General features: G+C 39.2%; 4 protein-coding genes across 5 annotated transcripts; 2 read left to right on the forward strand and 2 right to left on the reverse strand.

Moving 5' to 3' along the window:
* Window positions 1-331: 331 nt before the first annotated feature.
* On the reverse strand, window positions 332-6,530 carry LOC117373630 (calcium-independent phospholipase A2-gamma-like). Of its 2 annotated transcripts, XM_055222911.1 has the most exons (10): window positions 6,405-6,530; window positions 5,771-5,961; window positions 4,701-5,691; window positions 4,349-4,498; window positions 4,052-4,209; window positions 3,867-3,961; window positions 3,277-3,448; window positions 2,723-2,780; window positions 2,461-2,655; window positions 332-838 (listed from the first exon to the last, which is right to left on the reverse strand). In XM_055222911.1, exons 2-10 carry the CDS (start codon window positions 5,788-5,790, stop codon window positions 380-382), a joined length of 2,298 nt encoding a protein of 765 aa, XP_055078886.1. In that variant the 5' UTR covers window positions 5,791-5,961; window positions 6,405-6,530; the 3' UTR covers window positions 332-379. The 2 variants fall into 2 exon arrangements, with proteins under 2 accessions (XP_055078886.1, XP_033825589.2); XM_033969698.2 differs by having other exon boundaries at window positions 4,701-5,961.
* An 846-nt stretch (window positions 6,531-7,376) lies between these two features.
* Window positions 7,377-10,271, reverse strand: LOC117373500 (uncharacterized). The gene is made up of 4 exons (XM_033969547.2): window positions 9,996-10,271; window positions 8,293-8,401; window positions 8,016-8,095; window positions 7,377-7,625 (listed from the first exon to the last, which is right to left on the reverse strand). Exons 1-4 carry the CDS (start codon window positions 10,101-10,103, stop codon window positions 7,431-7,433), a joined length of 492 nt encoding a protein of 163 aa, XP_033825438.1. The 5' UTR covers window positions 10,104-10,271; the 3' UTR covers window positions 7,377-7,430.
* On the forward strand, window positions 9,516-12,701 carry LOC117373498 (monocarboxylate transporter 2-like). Its single transcript, XM_033969544.2, has 5 exons — window positions 9,516-9,546; window positions 10,987-11,214; window positions 11,286-11,429; window positions 11,507-12,337; window positions 12,405-12,701. Exons 2-5 carry the CDS (start codon window positions 10,998-11,000, stop codon window positions 12,626-12,628), a joined length of 1,416 nt encoding a protein of 471 aa, XP_033825435.1. The 5' UTR covers window positions 9,516-9,546; window positions 10,987-10,997; the 3' UTR covers window positions 12,629-12,701.
* Window positions 9,520-15,464, forward strand: LOC117373499 (monocarboxylate transporter 2-like). Its single transcript, XM_055222982.1, has 6 exons — window positions 9,520-9,546; window positions 13,533-13,760; window positions 13,833-13,976; window positions 14,148-14,978; window positions 15,053-15,292; window positions 15,409-15,464. The coding sequence occupies exons 2-5, from the start codon at window positions 13,544-13,546 to the stop codon at window positions 15,271-15,273; spliced, it is 1,413 nt and encodes a 470-aa protein (XP_055078957.1). The 5' UTR covers window positions 9,520-9,546; window positions 13,533-13,543; the 3' UTR covers window positions 15,274-15,292; window positions 15,409-15,464.
* Window positions 15,465-27,360: the final 11,896 nt, after the last annotated feature.

Consider the following 27,360-nt stretch of genomic DNA (forward strand, 5'->3'; position numbering starts at 1 on the left):
TAATAAAATAAAAAACAAATTGTAATTGAATAAATGCAAGATAGATATGTTTAATGCTATAATGTGAAATGTTTCATGCACAGCATTAACATCTCGATGCAAACAAACAGGTGCTCCTTTAACAGGTTATCAGTCCTCTCTAAGCTCATTTCTTTAAAGTGTGTGATATAAAGGTCTCACTACAAATAATACAATAACATTTTTGTAATATGATCAATACAGTAGAGCACACACCTTTATTTTGGGAAGCTGCCTTCTTGTAAATACAGACTTTGATTTCAGTTTATTATTTTGCCCTGTTGGAGTGTTTTGGGTGTTTTGAGTGTTCTCTGATGTAGTAGATACAGCTGCAGTAGTTTTAATGGGCATATCTATCTAGTCACACCCAACGCTGCTTCATTCCCCAAGCCCTCTCACTCATCCAGTCCATAGTTTTGCTCATAGCTGAACGTTCTGCTCCAAGAACCAAGCACAGTCTGGCCAGTTTAGGATGATTCCTCTCCAGGTACTCTTGCGTATCTTGCCTGAGTACCTCCAAGGCTCCAGGTCGGCTTTCGTCAAGGGAAACCACCGCGCTCATCGTGGGGTTGAATCGGAAATACACGTTAGGGGCAAGAAGGTCGTCCAAAAGTGTGTGGACTCCTTCAGTGTCAGTGGCGCTGCAGATGAGGTTGCTGATTTTGGCCCTCAGACTGGTGGAGGTGGCTGGGTTTCTCTTCACACTGTCATAGCGACCAGTGCCCAGAGAAAGCACACACTGGAAGGGCTGGTGAGGCCACAGCAGACGGCTCTCGTGCACCGCTAAAGCACATGGGTTGTTCAGAAGGATTCCCCCGTCCTAAAAGTCATATAGAATCAAAATATTATTGAGCTTCAAACTGCATTGCAATGTTGTATGTTTCCTGTCATGGGCACCATTTTGAGGATTTTTATACAGAACAAGAATGGACAGTTAATTGGTAATTGTTGTCGCTGGACTGCCTTTTTAATGATGCCTGTGTCATCCTCAGTCATCCAGGTCTGATCCATAGTAAAAGAAAAATTCAAATCTGTCAACTGGATGAGCAGCGAAACATCTTTTTGTCCAGCTGACAGACTTGAATTTTTATTTTCCTTTTTAATGATGTCAGTGTAACTCTATGAGTGATACACAAGTCCATATGCTGTAATAATTAGGCCTGAGCCAAGGGACTAGAATCATTCCGGAGAATAACTAATTAAAACTGTGCAGTGAGTCCTGAGCAAGAATCAACTAATCTATATAAATATTAAACATGAATGTGCATGTCAGTAAGCATTACTGAAAATTAGAACTCGATGAACTCTCATTTTGAGTGAAGAAAACAAGAAAACATAATGAAAGATGACTCAGTAGCGACATTTCAAAAATCTATTTTGATGGGGCCAACGGGAGCCTGGCCTGGAAAAAAAAATCTAAATCAAGTTGGCTATATTGGATCAAACCTGCGACTGACAAAAACACACACTGTTGTACTTTTGACATCTCCTCGAACAGTTTTCATCGAAAACACTTCAAAAACACTAAACCCATGTGCAATTAAATATTATCAATTTAATTTTTGATACAACATTGGGTGTGGTTGTGGTGAATTTTCAACAAATGGCAATTTTTGAAAAAGTAAAAAAAAATTCTGTCTTCAACTCTTGGATTGTCTCTTGTATTTGAATGGACCCAATGGGGCACATGTGCAGGTTTCAGCTTAGATGAATGACATTTGATATCAGCATAGCCCATGTCAAGACAAGTGAAAAATTATATTCTGACCCACCCTAAATCCTACAGGAAGTCGGATATTGTGGACGGAACACAATTTTCACAATTTTTTTCCCCCTCACACTTACATTTTTTCCACAATGGATTTTCAATCAAAAGGTTTGAAAATTCATCCAAATGAACTAGACCTATGTGTTTATGTGTTATCATAAAATGTAGGTGTGTGGCAAACCTGCAAAGAAAAAAGACATTTTTAGAAGTGTTAAATCGTGCGTAACTTGTGCTTTTTTGCACAATGACGACCTGAATGCAATGATATATAATATACATAGCTGAGATATTAAATTGCTCTACAGCTCTACTGATGCAGGGGTGGTTGCGATGCAGGAATGAGCAGCAGGATCTTCGCTGTGATGCATATCCCACTGTCGCAATCGCCACGTGCAATTCTAATTATAATAGAAGACACACTGGTGCAATTCAATAATCCAGCCACATTTTCAACAAGAGTAAATATATTTCACTTATGTGCACTTTCCTGACAAAATACATTAAACTTGGTGCCACTTTTGACACTTTTATATCCTGTGATGTCACTTAAAAGCCAATTAATTTTTCCAGTAAAAAGAAGAGCACTTCAGAATATATAATGGTACTTTATGTTTATTTCTTATAAATAAATGGTCCAAATAATTAGAATAGAAATACGGGCTGCACTTTCCTACCTGGTGAATATCTCCCTGTAAAATGAACTCTTGAAAGTATCCCGGAGCAGCTGACGAGGCTCTGACCGCCTGCCACATCTGGTACCCACTGCCTCCTGCGTATCGACTCAGCGATCCTGGACTGTGGTTGTAGTTACGGAAAACAAAGGCTTTTGGACTTGTTCCCCAGTTCACAACAGCACTGACAGCTGAAACCTAAAATTAAATAAACAATTATCAAGTCAGAATTTTGTTTTTCAAAGCCTTTACATCTTAATGTTACCTTTGGGCTTAACTCATCCCTTGCTGTTTTAATGAGCAGTCTCTCCCCGAACTTCTCTCTGTTAAAAGGTCAAGATGATCATTTTAGAGACATATGCTTTTTTTTCCTTGTACTTTGTCATATATAACTATAACATACAGTGTGTAGCAACAACACATAACAATTATTTTACAATTTGCTCATTGACAACTGTGAAACATATTTAAAATGATTTCAGACATTTGTTTTTGTTATTTTATTATTAGTTTTTTTTTTTATTTTTTTTTTTTTTATGTTAACACAGTTTTGAACCTCCTCCTCAGACAGATGACAGGTGACAATAATAAATGTGAAATGATTAGTTTCACATGACATCTTAACACTCATAACTTTCCATTCAGGCTGTAAAATTAACTTAATTTAGTTAATTAACTGATTTTGAAGATATTTCCACAATGATCCTCCTGAGACTCAATATTACTGCCCTATCCCTTTACACTTTTATAAGTAAAGGCTCTTATATTCATCTGAGAGAGTTAAATCTTCATTTTCCAGAGTAGAAAGACAATCATTACCTGAGTATGTTCTCCCAGGTCTCTGTGTTGTAATATGAGTGACTCCAGCCCATCTGCACTGTTCCCACAAACGGATTCTGACAGAAAACCTCCGATCCAAAGCGTCGATACATATCCTCACACTCTCTGAGGGAAAAATGGGCCAGACCCAGCATAAAGGCAAGGATAGCACCTGACAAAAAGAATACCACATAATAACAATATACCATCTCAGTAAATATATCCTTAAAAATATAAATGATAAACAATCATATTGAAAGTTGATTAAATCTAAATTTACAATATTGTAAAAAAGCATGAGCTGCAATAAATAAGTAGACGATTGAAACACTTTAACACTTGGTTAGTTTGTGTTTTTAATGAGTCATAGAAGTATTTATTCAACCCTCTACAGCTCAAATCATATTATAGGACAGAAAAATAACAAAAACTTGCCCACTAGCACAAAAAAGTACCCATGATAAATACTGACCCTTAAAAATGATTGTTCCATGCTTCATTTATTGAACAATAAGTCGATATAGTTTATGTTATTGTGACAGGCATATTTATCCATAGATGTTCAAATGTCTCCCAGCATAGTTACTTACCTGTGCTTACGCCACAAATATAGTCGAATAACTGATGTATCTTCCTGCCTGTTTGAGCTTCTAAAACCTTTAACACTTGCAGAGGAACTACACCTCTAAAACACAAAATTGAAAGAAATCAATTAACATTTATTTTACAATATAAATAAAGGCTAATTGTGTATAGCAAATATGTTAAGTTTGACCTTGTACCACCACCATCGATAGACAGCACCCTGATGCCTCTCCCTTTAACTGGATTGACATATCCCACCAGACTAAGGACTTCTCTGATGGCATTTTGGAGGCTCTCGTGCTGTTTATAGGAGCGACGTTTTTGTAGTAGTAACACAGCAGTTTTCTTCTACAAAAACACAATGTAATAATTAGGACTGAACTAGGACTGAACAACGACTAAACACGAGGACTGATCACCAGATCTGAATCAGGACTAACACAAGACTAAAGCAGGACTGTCAGCCTTCTATTTGTTTGTTTCATACCTGCCACAAGACCATCCTGCATGAAGGGTACCGAATGAGGTGTTCACTGAGCGCTTCAATGCAGGACGCCAGGACGTCTGGGGAGGAGGTCTGCTCCAGTGTGGTTATCAAATTATAAGTAGCTTCCTCTGCTTGTCTTTTGTTTAGGAACTGTTGGAAAATAAAAAACAAGTTATTCTGTGCAAGTTAATTTCAATTATGCCAGTACAATAATAATCCAATACAATACTATTAGGTCAAATGAAAAACAACTTTAAAATCCATTTGACTTAATAATATTGTTTTGAATTACAATGGACACAGTCAAAGGATGTCTCTATGCCAATATGGGGCATCAAAGTTAAAAATTCACCTTATTATTCCATGTTGTCCTTGGTGAAGTTACATTGTTGATTTGTTTTGGTCTCAGATATGTGTTGAGTAAATCCGGGATAGCACTGGAAGGATGTAGTAGGCAGTCCATAAAAGAAATTGCTTTCATTTGGCCTGAGTTTATCAAATCTGGATCCACCTCTCTTTCATTTGGATCATACTCTTCTAAACTTTCTTCTTTGAAATACTGATTGATGTGATTTGCCATTTGCAAATGATTCTCGCCAAAATGTGTTGCACTGTAGCTGCTGTGGAAAAGGCTATCCATTCCATCTTTTGATTCAAACAATTGATTTGGTTTGTTTGGTAACTCTTTGGAGGTTTGTTGCAAGGTATGTTCCATGGATTTCTTCTTATCAGTAATAACAGCTCCAAAGTATCTGTTAATGTGTGAAGCAAACATCGCATAACCTTCTTCCCAGTTGTCTGAGGTAGGATTTTGTATATTTGTGCTTTTTTGATTGCCTTGAGCGGCATCTGATGAGACATTTTTAATCTTTCTTGTGTTAACCTGCTCACTTCTTGAATGCATATCAAAATGATCCTGTTCTTTACCTTTAGCATTCCCTCGTGTGAAAACCAAATTGATGTGTTTGGCAACGTAACTGTAGCTTTCCCCAAATCGTGTTGCCAAATAGTTGGGGTGAAAAAGTTGTACACCTAAATTTTTGTGTGAAGGAGATGGAATTGTTTCATTGTCATTGCATGTTTGTAATGTGGCTTTATTTTGAGGTAAATTGCATTCCTGTCCTGTCTGAAGAGGTCTTGGTGTACTTGTATTACATTGCAGAGTATTTGCACTTTTATCTGGAGGTATAGTACTAGTGTTCTTTCTTTTGAAATACATGTTAATATGTGTTGACAACTGATTGAATGATTGACCCAGGCGGCCACCAAGTCTGCTTAGTTGACTGTTTTCTCGAGTTTCCTCCAAAATTCCTACTGGAGCCTCAACCTTGAATTCATCCCTGCTAGAAGAGGTAGAGTAAAAATGTTTGCATGAATATTTTATTTTGTAGGCTGGGTGGTAATATTTGGAGAATGTATTACTGTGGTATTTGTGTCCACATGTCTGTCTGACTGGGGTAGTTGAAAAACACAGAGGTTGAAATGAGCACTTGAATGGTTCTCGACAGTGGATTTTCCTCAGAATACTCATTAGGTACTTGATTTTGCAGTAAGATTTCAGAGTTGAGTTCACAGATCTTGAACAGAAGTTGAGATATCGGCCCATATTTTATCTGCGTAAAAGATATGACACATTTATGCAAAATCATAACATTAAAAATCAGCCGGTGTTTTATTTGTCCTCATTCTGTAAGGTCTTATTTATAACTTGTTTTTGAAACTACCAGTTATTGTACAGGGGCACACTGTGGGAACTATAAATAACAGTGGAGGTGTTAAATGCCTTTAGGCACAAACACTAGCATGTATTTGCATATGACAAGCAAGTTGTGAAATCATAAAAAATAACCATATGCTTTCTTTAGACATTGAAACACAGGTTAAAGCCTACAGGGTATTGAGTTTTCAGAGTGAAACATTTTTGAAATACTGTGCCCTTGTATAAAATGTGTTTATTCATTTACATTGTGTCTATGCAGTTTGTTTTGCCTTTGCTGGGGGAAGGTCATGCCTCAAAGCAGCTTATGCTCTCACTCAATAACAAGAAAAAAAGTACCTGAGACACAAGGTTGACTTCTGCCTTTTCTGTCAGCTTAAAGTAGAAAAAGCTCACAGTCCAAAATTGACATGCCAGTCAGGTTAGTGTTGTGTTTTGCTTCTTTGTTGATCTTTTGCTTCTTCTGAGCTGTGATCCCATTGGTGGAGCTCAGGGGGGTCGACCTCACTGACCAATGCCTGATAAGACCTTAGGGTCTTAAGGTCTGCGCTCATGAGCTGACTAGAAGCGCCAGTCTAAAATTAGTGAGAGCAATAAACATAAAAAAAAAAAACAGCTGAACAAAATGTTGGCTATTTGGTACCATTTCTGTAAATCATCAAAATGTATTTACAAATCTATGTGCAACTGTATAATCTTACCATTTCTTATATACTGTATGCTCCTTAATATAGTCTTTGCACTGACATGAAGCAGTGCACATGGTGATAAGTTTGCTTGCACTACATGGACATCTAGTGGCCAAACAGTGGTAACTGTAACTATATATGCATTTTTGGAACATTATTATGACTTTGGACATTGTGTATTTTGCATGTGGTTAGATCGCGTGACACTGGCAGGATGTTCAAGTGTATTATATGTTTATGTAGCAGCTCTTCCAATATTTACTTACCATAAAAAACACCTCCTCACTCTTACAGTGCAATCTGGATTTTTTGAGCCAATACGAATATCCAATATTTGACTAGCTCCTGTGGCCGAAAAACGATATCTGCTGATACCAGGATTTTAAAATGAATAATAAAGACCAAATAATGTATTTTAAGTGATGGTAAAGTTCACAAATTTACAAACTTTATTCATCTGTGATATAAAGTAATTTATTGCATGATCATATAAATATACAGCTAATGTCTCTTTAATTTCCATTGTTACTCAAAAAGACATCTCTATTTCTTTCATTACTGTAGTAATTATTATAAAAAACAACCATTTGCATATTTAACCACGTCTTACACTTGCATTACAGTTAATAAAGTGCATATAAAGCCCACAGTGGAGTACCTACTGAAATTTTTGATTTCAGTTTGTTTTCTTTTCACAGCGTCCAGTGGTGCATTCACCTCCACGCCCTGTCCACTTTAGGCGATTTCTGGCAAATATGTCATAAAATTTATCCATTAAAGGTCTTACAGGAGGCCACATGAGGAGGCGCCCCAACCATCCGAGTCCCACTGCAGAGTACATAACATAGAATGCGGGAACGCCACGGTGAACCTACAAAGTCAACAAAGTATTAGGATTATTAAATACAAACAAAAAGCACACACGTACACTACCAGTCAAAGGTTTGGACACACCATCTCATGCAATGTTTTTTGTCTTTATTTTGACTACTTTCTACATTTTATATACAGACAGAAGACACCAAATATATTAAGTAAGATATAGGGAACTATGTAGCAGAAAAAATAAATAAATGAAAGAGTTATTTAACTTTTTCTTACTACATAATTCCATATATCTTGCTTTATATTTTGATGACTTCCATATGTATCTAAAATGTAGAAATAGTCAAAATAAATTAAAAAAAAACACTGAATGAGATTGTGTGTCCAAACTTTTGACTGGTCATGTATGTCAAAATTATATTTTAAAAGTATGTACCGTATTTTTCTCATCTATAACATGCATTTCCTCCATGGCCATCTCGTAGCTGATGTCATTGTGCTTTGCTCCATCATATCCTGGGAGTAGGGATGTCAAGATTATTAGGTTTATCGATAATTGTGACCATTCAACTAAAAAATAATAATCGTGACAATTTTAGAAGTCATTTAGTAATGCAAAGTGCTTTTTTATCTGCCTGTTTACCTCAACTTTACTTGATAATTCAGAAAGTTTGATTTCTCACAAAAATCATATGTTATCATGACATCTTTACCTGGGAGAGAGATATCGATAAAATCCACTTTGCCAGGTTGTTTCCTCTGCAGATACTGGAGAAACCGGATCTCTGTCACACATATGGGACAAAGCCCATCATATAAAACCTGTAATACAGAAAAAACAAACAAAAACAAAATCATTACAACACACATTTGCTATAAGGAATAAAATAATATAAGATCACTTCAAAAAAGCCTAAATTATCCAGATCTTATGTACTGCCTCAGAGGTGTGATAATACATGCCACAATATTTATGATAAAAAATAATAAATAAAATTAAAAATGATCAGTGGTGGAAGTTAATGAAGTACAAGTAGTACTGAGTAAAGTAAAGTACAGATTCCTAAAAATTTTACTGAAGTACATTTGATAGTAGATACTTTTTACTTTTACTTCACTACATTTGAGAGCAGTATCTGTAAAAAAAAAAAAAGTACTTTTCATATAATTTGAGGGGTTATTTTTACCATGTTCATGACTAAAGCAAACAAAAGTAAATACCAAAAATTCATATGAAAATTAAGAAGGATTTGTATTGCTGCTGTTGATCAAAATATGTAGCATTTTTGAATCAACAAATCTCAAAATGTAACACTTCTTTCGCATATTAACAACACTTGCTGTGAAATACTTTTACTTTTTACTCTAAAAGTACATTTATAAACACGTACTCAAGTAGTTCTAGTTAAGCAGATTTTTTCATGTGGTATTTTTACTAGACTAACTTTTTACCTCTGTAGCTGTATTTTTACTTAAGTCACAAAATTGAGTACCGGTACTTTATCCAGCACTGACAATCATGAGAATTTGACAATCAAAAATAAGTTATTTGCAATAGTTTTACTTTAGAACTTTTTAGATTTTATGAAGTTTGTCACTAAAGGCCTGGTAATCTTTCATACATTAAAGTAAATGTTACTGGGAGTGTAAGAGTGAATAACCATTATGTTGCTTCTTTTTTATATTGTTAATTATAATTTGATATTGTGACACCCCTTATTACTTCATGTTACTAAAAAAAAAAGGAGTTTCCTAGCACATGGAAAATAGATTTAAAAAAGTTTCCTACACAGCACACTCAATTAGACACCAGGTTTCTCTTTCTGATATCTTTAGGAAGTGCATTCCACAGCCTGGGAGCAGTTTGAGGCCAGCTGTTCACACTGAGAACTGGTTTATAACAAGATGTGCGGGTTTACTACATGTATGAGGACGGACTCATGACAACCCACTACCACTGAGTTCAAGTAAGTACAAACAACCTATGTTTGTATTTAAGGAGTCAGCATGGGTCAGCAAATTCAACTTAGAGAAAGGTGCTTTAAACCATGGGGACACTTGAGATGAGCAGAACTGGCATGGTTCACATACTTTGACAGGCCGACAGAACACATGTATACTACTACTGCTGCTTTTGCTGCTGGCGTACTGCCTGAACCTAGAGCTTTAAGGTGAATCCTCTTTAACATGCTGATTTTTTAATGTTTACTAGATGTTTAGATTTCAGCTGTCACTGATAAGCGATGTGTTATTTATAACTTAAGTATTACACGCCCACAAAACTTTCAAAAGATGAAGCTATTAACTACCAGACAGAGACGTATGCATGCTTTTACATATGATGTGTTTGTATATTGATCTTAATCATGTTTGATCACGCACACATGATGTCAGTGGACCATGAGGAGACACTTACTTTAACAGGTGCAGACCTGGGACTGGCGTGACTGCTCCTGAGCTGTACTCTGCACAGCACTGCTCTTATCGCCACACCCGAGCTCAAAGACATTCTGAACACATTCATTTTGATCAACTCTTTTGATTTTGAGGGTAACCTTAGAATAACAGTTGTGAGCCCGTGTAGAATGCTGTGCTAGCTGACATTAGCTAACACCACACAGACTTACACAAGAGCAACAGCCTCACACTGTTTATGTATAAAACAACGATAAGAAGGTAACCCCGCAAAGACACTGTGCACTTGTGTTCAATAAAGCCAAGTCGATCATGAAAAAGGACTTGACAGTGTAACAGTGTAGAAAGATTCACCAGAGCCGCTCGTGTCTCGATGTTCTGAGGGGGCGTGGCCAACGCTCGTTACTTCCGTGTACGTGATTGCGTCATTTTTAAAGTAAAATCATATGAATCAACTACTATCAAAAACTGTTGTTTATTAGTATTAAGGTGATGAAAATAAGTTTGTCTGAGGTCCGAGGTTAGTTGCATTTACCGGAGAAGATGCAATGATCCATATGTCCTGATTCTAGATAATAATTTCAGTTTTCAGACCGAAAACTCCCACATTTCTAATGTGGGAGTTTCTAATAACTAGAACAATGCCCAGATTATGTATACGTGCTGTCCTGATTGACTGATTTCACAGATAGCAAAAGCACGACATCAATTCATTTTATGTTACTCTTTTCTACTGACCAGCTTTTACATCTTCATTTATTTATTTGGGGTTTTTTTTTTGTTTTTTTTTGTTTGTTTGTTTTGTTTTTTTGTTTCTTTCTTTCAATACATTGATGTGCGGAGTTTAAAACAATTTTGTGGCAGTCTATATTTTATGTGCTTCTTTGTTGTTAATTTCTAACACTGCCTATGGACATTAAAAGGAAACAGATGTATTACTTTTAGCTTTTTCCACTGCATTAATAATATTATTGTTTTCACCTTCCCATCAGGTGCACCAAATATGCCTCCTCCAACTACAAATAACCTGGGCTACACTCCCCCGGACGGAGGCTGGGGCTGGGTGGTCGTTCTGGCTGCTTTCATCTCTATAGGATTCTCCTACGCTTTCCCCAAGTCTCTCACTGTGTACTTCAAGGAGATTCAGGAATATTTTGGTGTGTCCTACAGTGAGATAGCATGGGTGTCCTCAGTCATGCTCGCCTCCATGTATGCAGCAGGTTAGTCACTTTTTACAATGTTAAAGTCATTAGAAAGTAAACATGGTTTAACTGAAGTTTACTACATGCAGGGCCCATCAGCAGTGTGCTGGTGAACCGTTATGGCAGCAGACCTGTGGTGATGGTGGGGGGACTGATTCTCAGTGCTGGCATGATCCTAGCATCCTTAGGCACTTCCATCATTCATCTTTACCTCTGTGTTGGAGTAATTGGGGGTAATTTCAATTACATGTTTAACAATTATAGTCAGTAAATGCATTGCTTTATTTTCAATACTTGTTCTTCTCGCCAGGTTTTGGCCTTGCCTTCAACCTGCAGCCTGCCCTGACCATAATCGGCACTTATTTTCAGGCCAAAAGGCCACTGGCCAATGGACTTGCCATGACAGGAAGCCCAGTGGTGTTGTTCACCCTGGCTCCTCTGAACCAGTTTCTGTTTGATTCGTTTGGTTGGAGGGGGAGTTTCCTCATTTTAGGAGCCATAGTCCTGAACTGCTGTGTGGCTGGTTCTCTGATGAGGCCAGTGAATAAAATGGTTGTGTTCAAACCAAAGACAGAGCCTTTAGAGGTTAATGGAGCAGAGGAGGCTTCTGGTGCAGAGGCCCTCAGGAGCGAGGACAGCCCTAAGAGCCAGAGCTGTGTGCACAGATTCATCGACTTCTCCCTCTTCAAACACAGAGGTTTCCTCATTTACCTGGTCGGAAATGTTGTGATGTTCTTTGGATTTTTTGCTCCAATCGTCTTCCTCGCACCTTACGCTAAACATCAGGGAATAGATGAATACTCTGCAGCTTTTTTGCTGTCTATATTTGCCCTCTCAGATATGTTTATCAGACCAGCGACTGGCTTCATTGGCAACACTAGATGGATCAGACCAAAGATCCAGTACTTCTTTGCCCTTGCAGTTTCATACAATGGTGTGTGTCACCTCCTGTGTCCACTGTTCTCTGGATATGCAGGTCTGGTGGTCTATGCCATCATCTTTGGCATTGCCTTTGGCATGGTCTGTGCCTTGCTCTTTGAGACTCTCATGGATCTGGTTGGAGCTAAGCGTTTTTCCAGTGCAGTGGGGCTGGTCACCATCATAGAGTGTGCTCCTGTTCTGCTTGGACCACCGATATCAGGTGAGTAAAACTATATTACAGCTGAAACAGTAGATATCAGCCATAATTAAACAGTTGTTTTCTGTAGGTGCAATGGTGGACACCTTTGGAGACTACAAATACATGTACTACACATGTGGAGTTCTAATGCTGCTCCCTGGCATCTTCTTTTTTATAATGCACTACTACAACTACAAGAAACAGGAGGAGGAGCAGCGAAAGAGCGCATCTGTAGAAATGAGGACTGCTGAAGACTCAACTCAACAAAATTTGTACCAAAAAGACAATTTAACATCTGAAATAGAAACATGAACCTTTCTACCAGGAAACAGCACAGACTTCCTAACAAGCTGTCAACAGCTGAAAACATTTTGGTTTGAAAGTTTAGAAATTAGAAGAACTAATATACTGTAAAACATTAGTTGTGGTAAAGCCAGTTTGCCCTTTCAAACCTACCTTTGTTGTAAGGTTAACATAATATACTGTATAAAGACAAGCTCATTATCAGAAGGTCACTATATCGTGATTTTAGACAGCAATATTACTTTAAAAAAAATGATCTTACAAATAATTATAATTAGGACTAAGATGAACTAATAATCTATATTATAGATACATATTTCTGTATGAAGCCATGATAAAGTATTATTTGTCAATTTCCACTTGTTCATCGAACCTAAAACTCAATGTTCTGCCTGGTGTCTAAACCACGACCACATTTTTACAGTGTGGTCGACCAACAAATTTTATGAATTGTCTTTTTATTTAAAGAGATATGATGAATAAAATTAGGGTGTTGACTCAAGTATTCTATGATTACTAGTTACCTGTTGTGCAGTGCATAGTAAACTGGTTGTTAATAAAATGGTTTAAAATAATCTGTATGTTTTAGAATGGCGTATGTCTCCTTTAAATGTGTCCCAAATATGCGGTCCCCAGACAGGCCCCTTGCTTTTGTGTGTATTAAAGGTTATTCGAGCACACGTCATGGGATCAAAGACCTCCCCACTGTGACTTTCTGCCCCAAAGTCCCAGAGTGCAGCTCAAAAACAAGCCCCGTGATCCACACTTTCTTTTGTAGAGACTGAGGAGACGTGAGCTGTTGTGGTATGTCAACAAAGTCAATATTGCCTGCACAATGTGGCCGCATTACATCAGTAATATGCAGTTATTTATGCACTGTTGAATTGTCTGCTCTGTTACCACTACGCAGCAGGTGCACCAAATATGCCTCCTCCAGCTACAACCAATCTGGGCTACACTCCCCCGGACGGAGGCTGGGGCTGGGTGGTTGTTCTGGCTGCTTTCATCTCTATAGGATTCTCCTACGCTTTCCCCAAGTCTCTCACCGTGTACTTCAAGGAGATTCAGGAATATTTTGGCGTGTCCTACAGTGAGATAGCATGGGTGTCCTCAGTCATGCTCGCCACTATGTATGCAGCAGGTTAGTCATGCTTTAAAATATTTTAATCATTAAACAAATGAACGTGGTTAAACTAGAGTTCATGATATGCAGGGCCCATCAGCAGTATTCTGGTGAACCGTTATGGCAGCAGACCTGTGGTGATAGTGGGTGGATTCTTGGTTGGAGTTGGCATGGTCTCTGCATCATTTGGCACCTCTATAGTACATCTTTACCTTTGTGTTGGAGTAATTGGAGGTAATGTGATTATTATTATTCTTTTGCAACTAATTAATATGTATATGTTTTAATTAATCACAGACTGTTGAAGCTAAAGCTGTAAAATGTATTTGCCAACACAACATTACAGTGTCTGCTTCTGCCTGCTGCCCACATAATAACTTAATTCTGAACACTTCTTACTCCCAGGTTTTGGCCTTGCCTTCAACCTGCAGCCTGCCCTGACCATAATCGGCACTTATTTTCAGGCCAAAAGGCCACTGGCCAATGGACTTGCCATGACAGGAAGCCCAGTGGTGTTGTTCACCCTGGCTCCTCTGAACCAGTTTCTGTTTGATTCGTTTGGCTGGAGGGGGAGTTTCCTCATTTTAGGAGCCATAGTCCTGAACTGCTGTGTGGCTGGTTCTCTGATGAGGCCAGTGAATAAAATGGTTGTGTTCAAACCAAAGACAGAGCCTTTAGAGGTTAATGGAGCAGAGGAGGCTTCTGGTGCAGAGGCCCTCAGGAGCGAGGACAGCCCTAAGAGCCAGAGCTGTGTGCACAGATTCATCGACTTCTCCCTCTTCAAACACAGAGGTTTCCTCATTTATCTGGTTGGGAATATCATCTTGTTCTTTGGCTTCTTTGCACCTGTCGTCTTCCTCGCACCTTACGCTAAACATCAGGGAATAGATGAATACTCTGCAGCTTTTTTGCTGTCTATATTTGCCCTCTCAGATATGTTTATCAGACCAGCGACTGGCTTCATTGGCAACACTAGATGGATCAGACCAAAGATCCAGTACTTCTTTGCCTTTGCAGTTTCATACAATGGTGTGTGTCACCTTCTGTGTCCACTGCTCCCTGGATACGCAGGTCTGGTGGTCTATGCAGTGTTCTTTGGATTTGCTTTTGGGATGTTATCGGCCCTTCTCTTTGAGACTCTCATGGACCTGGTTGGAGCTAAGCGCTTCTCCACAGCTGTGGGTCTTTGCACTATTATAGAGTGTGGGCCTGTGCTGCTGGGGCCTCCTATGTCAGGTCAGTCCAGTCACTTGGGTCTCACAAATGTGCATTAAAGTCAGCATGTTTCAGCATGTTTATTTATTTTGCAGGAGCCTTGGTGGATATTTTTGGTGACTACAAATACATGTACTACACATGTGGAGTGTTTATGCTGGTCCCTGGCCTCTTCTTCTTCATCATGCATTACTTCAACTACAGGAAACTGGAGGAGGAGAAGCATAAAGAAGCCGTGGGAATGAGGACTGCTGAGGATACAGTGCATTTGAACATAGGCCAGAAGGACAAATCAGAGGATGAAATGGAAAAATGAAATGGGTCAAACTACACAAGTGTACTTTAAATTTACTTGCTTATTTCTTATAAAGCCTACTCACCAGTTACTTCATCCAATTTCAATTATATGCAGTGTTTTATATATAGAAAATAATATTTTTTTTAAGTTAAGGTTACGATGACTTACTAATACAGACCACTTGATGGCAGTATTCTCTCTAATAAGAGCCATTGAAAGCAGACAAGGCAGATCAGATAAAACAGTGTAATAGAGACTGTACAGATTTGTTGTGCACACTCTAATACACTGTTTCATTATGCTGTACTGAGGTCTTTATGTCTTGGGGTGATGAATTTAAGTCAGTGTCTCTTTACATTTGAAAAAATGCAGAAATACGTACTTCATGAAAACAGTTTGAAGAATAATAAAACTATACTTGAATTTCACAGTCAAGTGAGCAGCAAATCAGCAACAGAAATTTTTAAATTTGTAAACCACATAATAAATTTCCAGGAAAAAGACGAAACGTGCACAGGTCATCCAATTTAACCTTTGGCTAAACAGCACATAATTCAAATGCTATGTTTGAATGTAGCCCCAGTGCTAAATGATCCATCCTTATCAAGTCCCTGCAAGGGGCATATTGACTTTTCCATGCAGATGAATGAATATTGTGCATGTAAGCAAATCAATAGGTTTATATCTAACGGCAGATAACATTATGGTATGTGAGAGGCAGCCCTATTGTTTATGTTCTTGCCTTATGGCTAAGTGGTGTGGTCAAGCAGGAAAGCTTTTGTCAGGAGGTATTGATGAATTCTGCAGCTTTTCTTTTGGGAGTAGGGTTAATGGGTGGGCTCAAAGTGCACTCTTACACATTTCACTGACAAAACATTTCAGGCATAATTGCTGTGATGAGGTGTGACTGATGTCCGTTAAGATGTTGTTAATTAGGAGATTGAATTCTTAAGGCAGTGTCGGATTCCTCAACCGTCAGCGAGAGTTCACGCTTTTTGCCCCTAAAGTTTTCACAAAAGCAAATGGTATATGGGATAAGTCAGTGTGTAATGACATGAGTGAAACTGTCTTTTTTAATCCAGCATGTTTGCAATAATCTCTGCTAATCTGCTTTAGCCACAGCGGCAGAACTAATCTGTTTTCTCAGTGTTTACACTTGAAGGCAGGGCAACATCCTGTGAATAACCAGGACTAAAGGGTTTATTCATCAAGACCGTGAATGTGGATATTAATGACATATGTACAGCTTCATATACTACACAAATAATTACACGGGGAATACCAAGTGAGGACCAGTTAGGCTAAGAATGACAATTAGATGACACTGGAAGAATAACGAATTGACTGACAGTTCATTTATTCACTAATGATGACGCACTAATGTTGACCATATTATGTCACCTTTGTTCAGATTTAAATAGATCATCTTAAAAAACAATTTGCTTTAGATCACTATGATATAATTCGATGGTGGTGACATAGAATATTTGTTTAGGAGAAACATTTCATTTCGAATGTCTGTTTAGCACCCTCGCCTCACAACCAGAAGGTTCCTCAGTTTGATTCTTGGACTGTGTATTGCACCTTTCTGTTAACGTCTGTCTTGTTGAGTGTTCAAGTTTCCCCTGTTGACTTAAAACAAGCACATAGGCTAATCCTTCAGACTCCTGAGCGAGACAAGTGTTGTCTCGATACTACAACACTAACTCTGTTTTGCAGTGGTGGAATGTAACAGTAGTAAAGTACTATATTGAAGTAAAAATGTTAGGTATCTGTACTTTACTTTATCTTTACTTTTACTTCACTACATTTGAGAGAAGCTATGTGTTTCTACTCCGCTACATTTTTTAACTGGACTGAAAAGTAAAAGTTTTTTTTTTCATTTTTTGAAACCTCCTGAAAAGGCTGAAGGTTTATTTGACCTCAACATATGCACAAAATACTTTTGCTTTCTACTCTTTTATTCCATTTTAACACCCCCCCCCCCCACACACACACACACACACACATATATATATATATATATATATATATATATATATATATATATATATATATATATATATATATATATATATATATATATATATACATACATACACACATACATCCTTATATATGCATACTTATACACATATAATACTTATAAACATACACACATATAAATAAATAATAATGCATACAGTAAAATACATCAGGTCCACACATACAGGTCCATCCTATGTTTTAATGCATATGTTTGATGCTCTAAATGAGAAATATCTTGTAGAAGTTGTTTAAATATTTCAAATGTAGGAGGATTGGCTGTATTCCAGTTAACTAGAATACATTTTTTGATAAGTATAATATGATACCCAGTAGTTTCTGTAATAGTGGATTAATTTCTATATCATATTCAACACCATAAAGACTTCTTAAAGGAGATATCTTAAGGGACCTTTTGGCAATTTTCACAGTAAAGTCATGTATAAAACTCCACAACTACTACTTTCTACTCTTTAAGTACATTTTTAAACCAGTACTTTAATACTTTTACAGAAGTAGATATTTTTCATGTCATACTTTTGCGTTTGCTTGAGTATCTGTACTTTTAAGTAACAAAACTGAGTACTTCTTCTACCACTGCTCTTTTGATCAGCGATGTAAGGAATTATTATAAGATGCTTGATAATCGATACCAATTGCTCTATGATAATAAAGACATTCTCAACACAAATAATTTTAGCATCTTTCAGCTTTTGAACCATTCTAAATCTATCCACAAAAGGTCAAATTCGGTTGTATTTTGACTGATTTTGAGTGATTTTTTGATACTTGTTCCAATGAGTATCTAGTTTCAATAGTTTATGTATCAATTAGCATAGGTGATTTGTATTTTTTGACAACTCTACTGGAGACATGCCACTGGCCTCTGCAGCTGACAGGTCGCTCAGTTGCGCTTGTTAAAAATAGTTGTAAACGCAGATGTTTTGTAATGCTAATTGTGTCGAGAGGCTGGTACGACTGGAACCCGTCTAACCCGTCTAACTATCCACACTGCCACTGGACACAAAGCTGAATTTTCCCAGATGACGGCGGAGTCATTGAACTCAGACAAAAGACAAAACCTCTTACTCTGTCATGACTAATGCTTACAAAAGAAATTAAGTCACGAAGCAAGATTACTTAATAAGCTTATGTTATAATTATGAAGCTGTTGAAACCCCTTTCCCCAAACGCCTTTTTGTTTGCCATTTTGAAGTTAAAGAATGTGCGAATTATCACTCCAATACACATTTAGCCACTTCTTAGTGTTGACAATACAGAGTCCCTGACCAATACCCTTAATCTGCCACTCAAAATACATTTGGGCTTTTGTGAGAACGTGTGAAAATGTGTGTCGCTGCTCATGGAGACTCTGGGATGCCTATTAAAACCATTGTTGCTCTTTATCTGGTGAACACAGGCGACCGCTATGCTGCTGTATCAGAGATGCAGCCGCGGTTGTAAGCTTGTCGCCAAAAGAATACAAGAATTGTCTGGTGGATTATAATCTAGTCTTTGAACAGAATGCTAAATAACTCTGCTACAAACACTGTAAAAACAAATAGTCCATGGCCTGGATTCAGTGGCGAGCGCTGGTTAGATTAATGATGGTAAAAGGACAGATACCACAGCAAAGAAATTAAAGTATCACCTGAATAAAACTATTAAAGCACCTGTTTAAAAATATACTTAAAGATAAAGTATTTCGCACAGATTTCGAGGTCTTAAAAGGTTTCAAATGTAGTGATTCTGATACAGATTTGTGCTGAATTTTGTTCAACGGAAACAATTAAATCAATTTTTATTTGTAGTTAGGAGCATTTTAAAAATAAACCCCTTAAACAATAACAAAAAAGACTTTTGCTTTTCAGTCTAAAAGTAAAACAAAAACTAAGTTTAGTTTGAAAAATGTAGTGGACTAGAAAAGATACCTTCTCTGAAATGGAGTGAAGTAAAAGTAAAAAGTATCCACTGTCAAATGTAGTACAGACACCTAAGATTTAGTGCAGTGCTTTACTACTTTTACTTTGTTACATTTCACCACTGTATATATTTAACTATGAAACATTTTGAGCGTGAACCATGTTCTAATGCTGTTACCTCCTTAAAAACATACCGGTACTCAGAGTTGTGCTTGGTTTCATTCACACATGTTTGAGTAACTTTTATTATTAGCCTGTCTGAAGCTGTAATTTTGATGTTAACAGTTACTTTTAGTATTAGCTTTGGTCAGGACAGGCTCTAGCTTTCAGGGGGCCCTAAGCTGAGTTTGTCTCTGAGGCCCCTGACATGCCCTCATGCCTCCTGACTCTGCTATTGATGATTAACATTTGACACATTATGACTCTTCTCTCATCACTTTGACCAGTTGTATTTGTTTATACAACCAACATCCGCTACTATAGGTATAAAACAAATTTAATTGTTTTCAAGGGACATTTAGGCTGCTGCAAACACACCAATAAAACTTGATATATATTATTGTTTTCAATATAAATGTACGTGCTCTTGGGGGCCCTCTGGTGGCCTCGGGGCCCTGCTTATGGGCTGGGTCGGCCCTGCCTTTGGTTCAATAGAGATTGGCAATTCCAGGGCTGAAATTATCCAAATGCTTATAGTGAAAGTGTATGAAAACACAATGGAGCACTTCCTGTATTACCCTATGACATCACAAGGTGGAACAGAGTGTTTTCAGTTTAAGAGAAGAACTCAGCCTAAATATGCAGAGGGTGTGTGTTAAACATGTGTGAATGAAACAAAACACAACTCCAGGTCTGTTTGTGATGAGGAAACAACAATATAACATAGATTAGAACATAGCACAATATGAGCCCTTTAAACATCCAATATAATTCACACAACAACACGTCAATTTAGATCAATTAACTAAACAAATGTGAGTTAGTCAAAGTTATTCAAAATGCGCTTCTGAATCCACACAATTTGAATTCATATAGACTTATTTTTGCAGTGCACAGGACAAACCGGGTTATTGTAACAAACCACATGGGGCTGCGACATGTTGTGTACACATCAGTAATCTGCGATAAAAAGTAAGTGGTCTTCTTTATCTGTCTATCATGGGAGCCCACCTGAGCGGCCCATGCGCCCCATCAAGATAACACTCTGCCATTTGCTTTAATTTGATTTGGAAAATGATTTTGAATCTCAGCCAGTCTCAATTCCAGTACACTCGCCCGCTCCAGAGATTGGCATTTTAGAGTCTTGTCCGCGAGGGGATGAAAAGACAGAGCTGAGTGCATGACCAGAGGGATGGAGAGAGGGAGGAGAGGGAGAAAGAGGGATAGACTGGAGAGAGAATGAGGGAGGGAGGTGGGGTGGAGGGAGAGAAAGAAACAGGGAGAGAGAAAAGGAAACAGGAGTGATATATGTGTGAATAGAGAAGGAGGAGAGAGGGAGAAGGAGTAGTAGAGGGTGAGAGACACAAGGAAAGAAAGAAATAGAGAGAGAGAGAGAGAAGAGGGAGGGGGAGGGATGAGTGGAGGGTGAGAGACACAAGGAAAGACAGAAACAGGAAGAGAGAGTGAGAAGAGGGCGGGAGAGGGAGGAGTAGAGGGTGAGAGACACAAGGAAAGAAAGAAACAGGAAGCGAGAGTGAGAAAAGGGAGGGGGAAGGAGGAGTAGAGGGTGAGAGACACAAGGAAAGAAAGTAACAGGACGAAAGAGTGCAAGAAGAGCGAGGAGAAGAGAAAGAGAGGGCAGAGAGAGAAAGGGAGGGGTAGAAAAAAGTGAGGAGAGAAAGGGAAGAGAGGAGAGAGAGACACAAGGAAAGAAAGAAACAAGAAGAGAGAGTGCGAGAAGAAAGAGGGAGAAAGAGGAGTAGAGGGAGAGAGACACAAGAAAGAAACAGGGAGAGAGTGCGAAAAGAGGAAGGGAGAAGGAGGAGTAGAGGGTGAGAGACACAAGGAAAGAAAGAAACAGAGAGAGAGAGTGAGAAGGGGGAGGGAGGAGTAGAGGGGGAGAGACACAAGGAAAGAAAGAAACAGGATGAGAGAGTGAGAAGAGGGAGGGGGAAGGAGGAGTAGAGGGTGAGAGACACAAGGAAAGAAAGAACCAGGATGAGAGAGTGAGAGAAGAGGGAGGAGAAGAGAAAGAGAGGGCAGAGAGAGAAAGGGAGGGGTAGAAAAAAGAGCGGAGAGAAAGGGAAGAGGGGAGAGAGAGACAAGGAAAGAAAGAAACAGGAAGAGAGAGTGTGAGAAGAAAGAGGGAGAAAGAGGAGTAGAGGGAGAGAGACACAAGAAAGAAACAGGGAGACAGTGCGAGAAGAGGGAGGGAGAAAGAGAGGGAGAGATGCAGAGAAAGTAGAGCTATATGGGTGGAGGGAGAAAAAGAAAGAGGAGGAGAGAGACAAAGAGAGAGGGGGAGAGGAAGGGAGAAGGAGGAATAGAGGCAGAGAGACACAAGGAAAGAAAGAAACAGGGAGAGAGTGCGAGAACAGGGAGGAGAAAGAGAGGGAGAGGTGCAGAGAATGTAGAGCTATATGGGAGGATGGAGAAAAAGGAAGAGGAGGAGAGAGACAAAGAGAGAGGAGGAGAGGAAGGGAGAAGGAGGAGAAGAGGGTGAGAGACACAAGGAAAGAAAGAAACAGGGAGAGAGAGTGCGAGAAGAGGGAGGAGAAGAGAAAAAGAGGGCAGAGAGAGAAAGGGAGGGGTAGGAAAAAGAGGAGAGAGAAAGGGAGGAGAGAGAGACACAAGGAAAGAAAGAAACAGGAAGAGAGAGTATGAGAAGAGTGAGGAGAAGAGAAAGAAAGGGCAGAGAGAGAGAAAGGGAAGGGTAGAAAAAAGAGGGGAGAGAAAGGGAAGAGGGGAGAGAGAGACACAAATAGAGATGGGGGGAGAAAGGTGGCAGAGGCAAGAGGCAGAGTAAATGACGATGAAAGAAGAGAGCAAGGAAGTGTGGGAGAAAGAGAGGGAAGAGATAGGGCAAAGCCAGAGAGCAAGAGAGAGAAAGAAAGAGAAGTGGAGGATGCAAGAGGTTATTGGAGAGAGGGAGTGGGAGAGAGAGAGATATGGGGAGAGAGGTATGGAGAGAAAGAGAGAGATGCAGACAAAGGAGAGCTATATGAGTGGATGGAGAACAAGGAAGAGGAGGGGAGAGACAAAGAGAGAGGGGGAGAGGAAGGGAGAAGGAGGAGTAGAGGGTGAGAGACACAAGGAAAGAAGGAAATGGAAAGAGAGAGTGTGAGGAACAGGAGGAGAAGAGAAAGAGAGGGCAGAGAGGGAAAGGGAGAGGGAGAAAAAGTAGGAGAGAGAAGGGGAGAAGGAGAGAGAGAGACACACAAATAGATAGAGACAGATAGATAGATAGATAGATAGATAGGCAGAGGCAGAGTTGGCGGGAGAGTAAATGACAAGAGAGAAAGAGAGAGATGGGGAGAATGAGAGAGAGGGATGCAGATAAAGGAGAGCTATATGAGTGGATGGAGAAAAGGAAGAGGAGAAGAGAGACAAAGAGAAAAGGGGAGAGGGAGGGAGAAAGAGGAGTAGAGGGTGAGAGACATACAGAAAGAAGGACACGGGAAAAGATAGTGTGAGAAAATGGAATAAAAGACAAAGAGGGTGGAGAGCAAAGCGGAGAGGGAGAAAAAGGAGGAGAGAGAAAGGGGGGAGGGCGGGAGGAGTGAGATGCAGAGAAACAGATAGAGACAGAGGGGGAGAAAGGTGGCATAGGCAAGAGAGAGATGAAAAGAAAGCGAGTTGAACGGAAATCACTAGAAAAGAGCAAGGAAGTGTGGCGGAAAGAAAAAAGAGGAGAGAGAAGAGATAGGGCCAAGAGAGACGGGAAGAGAGAAAGAAAAAGAGAGAGAGAAAAGCGGAGGATGCAAGAGGTGAGAGAGTCAGAGGGTAGAAGTGGGAAAGAGAGAGATATGAGAAGAAAGATAGAGATGCAAAGAAAGGAAAAGGAGAGAGACCGTGAGAGAGAGAAAGAAATAAGGCTAGAGAAATAGAGAGGTAGAGAGAGGGGGGGGAGTAAAATGAGAGAAAAGCTAAAATCATTCTTGGTGTAATAGAAGATAGTTATAGTGTAGAGAGAGGGATAGAGAGGTAGAAAAAGGAGGAAAGAGAAAAGGAAGGAGCGAGAGACACAGAGAGAAAGAGATAGAGGAAGAGAAAAGTAGAGGAGACAAGAGGCAGACAAGGAGAGAGAGTGGGAGAGTAAATGATAAGAAGAGAGCAAGGAAGACTAGGAGAAAAAGGAGGATGGGGAGAGATAGATAGGGGAGTGAGAGACAAGGAGAAAGAGGGGAAGAGAGGGAGAGAAAAGTGGAGGACTCAAGACACGAGGAGAGAGAGTGTCTGAGGGAGGAAGAGGAAGATATGGAGAAAGAGGGAGAGAGTGAGAAAAAGGAGGAGAGGGAGAGAGACAGTTGATGAGAAGAAGAAAGAGAGAGACAGGGAGAGAATAATTAGCAAAGTAAAAGAGCCAAGGAGAAAAAGTGAGAGAAAAGCTGAAATAATTACTTGAAGTAGTAGAGAATGATAGTGTGGACTGGAGAGAGAAAGATAGAGAGGCAGAAAAATGCGGAGGGAGAAAGGGAGGAGGGGAGGTGAGAGAGACAGAAAGGGATAGATAGAGTGAAAGGTGGAGGAGGCAAGAAGCAGACAAGGAGAGAGTGAGGAAGAGTAGCAGAAGAAGGAGGATGAGGAGAGAGATAGATAGGGGAGAGAAGGGAGAGTAAATGACAAGAAGACAGCAAGGAAGAGAGGGAGAAGAAGGAGGATGAGAGAAAAATTAGAGAGGTGGAGAGAGAGAAGCCAAGGGGAAAAAGTGAGAGAAAAGCTGAAATAATTACTTGAAGCTAGTCAAGTGTGTCGGCCAAGGCTTGCCTGAGCCTCTGGATGAAACAGGGTGAGTCACATCAATGGCCAGGCCCATATACACTTTCTGCATCAGCCATAACATCTGTGTAATTACACATGAGGTGCTTTGTAATAGGTTTGTGGCACCGGAGCATCTCATCTGTGCAATATAGAGACCGTTACCTGTGCTACATGACTGCTCTGGACAGCTTTTAGCACACAAGGGTAGTAAGGGGACCTAACTTGTTGCGAGTTACTGATTGAAAATGGCAGGGAACATTTTAGACCGTCTCATTTTAGAATTGTCTCCGCTACTTGACATTTTAGAGTTTTACATACAAGTATTTAGGAATATTTTTGAGAGATGGTTTAAAATAGGGATGCATTGGTGCTGGAATTAGATATATGGTCTGATCTGAAATTGCTTGATCAGATATTGGTTCCAGGAAAACCATTGGGCTAAAATAACGTCAAAGTAACGATATCAGGATTGAGACTGAAAAAAGATGTTCTGGTACATCTCTAGTTTAATTTTTTTTTCTTTTTCTCGCTCTCATTATAAAAATGCAGTGTGTTAACATAAAAGATGCAATAACATTTTTTATTAGCAACCCCAAAATATTGAAGTTAGAAAAGTTTCAGTCTCTTCTGTTGCGCTGTATTGAAAGTCATCAGTGTTTTTTACAAGATAACATATATTCATTGATTCGTGGCAGAAAACGGTGCAAAAAGTTTTATATCGCAAGTAGGACTAGCTCAATTTTTTATTGTGAGCTTTAAAACTTTTAAGTTAGAAAATTCAATGTGATACTTGTACTTTACTTTGGCTACACTTCTGCACTGGATCATGGATTTTACAAACGCTAAAACACAACAGAAAAGAGTTTTATAACAGCATTTATTTAATCAAAATGTACAAAAAAACACCTAAATCTATCCTTTTTTTTTTTTTTTTTATCAACAATACACTTTTTCATAAGTATCCTCTACCTAGAAGACTTGAGTCACCAAATTTGAATGTTTATTTGGTTATTTAAATTTAAATTACAATAGGCAAAATAATCATTCAAGCTCAATTTCTTTATGGTCCACAAGGGAAAATTAGTTCTGCAGCACTCAACATATAAAAACAAACATCCATCCATTTAATTCCGCCCACTTCCCTCACCCGCGACATTTCCTGCAGCTTCTCCGGTGACCCCAAGGTATTCCCAGGTCAGTAGTAACCCAATTATACAAAAAAATGGGTGATTTGACAAGTCAAAAATACCGCTGACCTGTTGACTCCTAAAACACTCTAGTTGCGACCCTATTCTAATGCACTCACTCGCTTCTTTAGAACCTGTGCTGTAGCTCGGATAAAGAAATAGTACTTTTTCACCATTGTTCCGGATGCTCTGTTGGTGAGTTTATCATTGAGCTGGCAGAGGTGAGCAGGGGTTGGAGGGACCCGGGTCGCCGTAATCATGAACGAGGGCTGCAGTTGTTGAAGTGAATCGATGTCCTCAGCCCGCTTTGTGTTTCAAGGGCATTGTCTTCCCAATTGGAGTGTGACATGATGAGACTGTTGACTGTCACAGCTGCCTCGCTCAGCCCTGCCAAACCTCAGTGATTAAATTCCTATTCTTTTTCACGAAGGAGAAGAGAAGCCATTTAGAAGCCTATAAACCACATGGACAAGTCAATAAACGTCTTGAAAGAAACCTGCTGTTTTTTTTTCCCCTTTCCCATTTTTTCTCAGAAATGACATGAGGAACTGGATGTCTTTGTGTTATCCCGTGTGCCGGGGAGGAAACGGCAAACGGCTTGGTTAGGTTTCATGTGTTTGAGTGAAGGTTTAAAGCGGCTGCGCAGGTGAGGTGGGAGGACGTCATTCAGAATTGTATGTTTCAAGATGCATGGTCAGTTCGGCATTATACGCGCGGTGGGAATGCAGGGAGTGTGGGAGTATTGTTGTTCAAAATAGGATAGGCTTCAGCTGTTTTTTAAAGGAAATAGTTTTTGTTTATGATGTAGTTTTGAATTGGATATGACGGTCTCATATGGAGGAGAGAGGCCGCCATCACCCACCGGCAATTGTTCCACTGCAGAATACAACCATGCCTTAAACCGTGAATGAAGCTAAACCAAGTCTCGGCACACGTTGAACTCTGACCTTTTACTGTTCGCTGTTACATCTTATTTGTAAGATTTTGTAATCATTTTCTGTGTCACCTGCCTCAGGACAACAGATGGAAATTAGCATCTTTGCAATAATCCGGCATATTTGCACAGTAATTACAGATGTTCATTAATATGCACTGTCTCTATCAAATAAATAAACCCGTAAAACATTATTTAAAAATGGGTTAATTGTATTCTTGCGCGTAAAATTCATTCACTGTTATTTATTTATTTATTTTTTCATATTGTTGGTCAACATTAGGGGAAATCCATGTAGGCCTGTTTGGTGTTTAACTTTGAGCCTGTTTTGGTTTTATGTGGAAAGACCAGTGCTAACCAACAACCATAGACTGTATATATAAATGTAAATGGACATAGTTAACCTGCTAATCGCTGCGTCCCAAATGATCGCACTTCCGGCTCCATTGACTCTGGCTCCAATTCACTTTTTATTGAAAAAACGTCGCCCCTCTCTCAGTACCTACTGATGTCAGGCTTGTCATTTTTAACTTAAAATGTTGATTTTAACCTCCTCTACATGATCCTGGTATTTTTATTTCAATATTTTGTCCGTAAATCAAAATATGAACATTAATAACAGACTAATGAGGCACCTTCTTTACTTGCAGTCGCTCTCGGGTTCGATTGACAGCGTTGCTAAGCTCACGCCCGAAGCCAAACCAGCGGTGCGTGCGGAAAGGGGCGTTACTTTCCACAGCTTCGCTTCGGATTGACTCTTTGGTTGCTATGATACTCATGGCCGAAATTCCAAATACAGAACTCAGCTACAAATTGGTCCCTGTAACTTCTAGCCTTGATGAGCTTCATTTGACTGGAGCCGAACACTGTGATGTCAGAGTTGCTTAGTCCATTTCTTTTCACAGGTAGCCAACAACTATAGAACAAAGTGTAGCTGCAGATTCTACCATACAGTTCTAAGCTTTCCGTGTTACATTTTCAACTTGAAAATGTTAATGTAATGACCTCACAAAAATACTGAGGCAAATGAATATCTATCTATAACCGACTTGAATAATGCATCGTTTCAGTGAAAAGGAGTCAGAGGGCATCATGGCTAGTAAAAATTCAAGCTGAT

The sequence above is a fragment of the Periophthalmus magnuspinnatus genome, chromosome 7, assembly GCF_009829125.3.
Source record: "Periophthalmus magnuspinnatus isolate fPerMag1 chromosome 7, fPerMag1.2.pri, whole genome shotgun sequence".
In the NCBI taxonomy this organism is placed as follows: Eukaryota; Metazoa; Chordata; class Actinopteri; order Gobiiformes; family Gobiidae; genus Periophthalmus; species Periophthalmus magnuspinnatus.

Bases quoted from the DNA above. Each gene is read 5' to 3' on its own strand.
- LOC117373630 (XM_033969698.2), bottom strand. From the start codon at position 5,954: ATGGGCCGATATCTCAACTTCTGTTCAAGATCTGTGAACTCAACTCTG. The intron at 4,210-4,348 runs GTATGAAACAAA...GTGTTTTTGTAG, and splicing joins GCAGGATGGTCTTGTGGCAG to AAGAAAACTGCTGTGTTACT. The intron at 839-2,460 runs GTAGGAAAGTGC...TATGACTTTTAG, and splicing joins TACAGGGAGATATTCACCAG to GACGGGGGAATCCTTCTGAA.
- LOC117373500 (XM_033969547.2), bottom strand. From the start codon at position 10,103: ATGAATGTGTTCAGAATGTCTTTGAGCTCGGGTGTGGCGATAAGAGCA. The intron at 8,096-8,292 runs GTAAAGATGTCA...CCCTACTCCCAG, and splicing joins TATCGATATCTCTCTCCCAG to GATATGATGGAGCAAAGCAC. The intron at 7,626-8,015 runs GTACATACTTTT...TTGACTTTGTAG, and splicing joins TTATAGATGAGAAAAATACG to GTTCACCGTGGCGTTCCCGC.
- LOC117373498 (XM_033969544.2), top strand. From the start codon at position 10,998: ATGCCTCCTCCAACTACAAATAACCTGGGCTACACTCCCCCGGACGGA. The intron at 11,430-11,506 runs GTAATTTCAATT...TCTTCTCGCCAG, and splicing joins CTGTGTTGGAGTAATTGGGG to GTTTTGGCCTTGCCTTCAAC. The intron at 12,338-12,404 runs GTGAGTAAAACT...TGTTTTCTGTAG, and splicing joins GCTTGGACCACCGATATCAG to GTGCAATGGTGGACACCTTT.
- LOC117373499 (XM_055222982.1), top strand. From the start codon at position 13,544: ATGCCTCCTCCAGCTACAACCAATCTGGGCTACACTCCCCCGGACGGA. The intron at 13,761-13,832 runs GTTAGTCATGCT...CATGATATGCAG, and splicing joins CGCCACTATGTATGCAGCAG to GGCCCATCAGCAGTATTCTG. The intron at 13,977-14,147 runs GTAATGTGATTA...TCTTACTCCCAG, and splicing joins TTGTGTTGGAGTAATTGGAG to GTTTTGGCCTTGCCTTCAAC.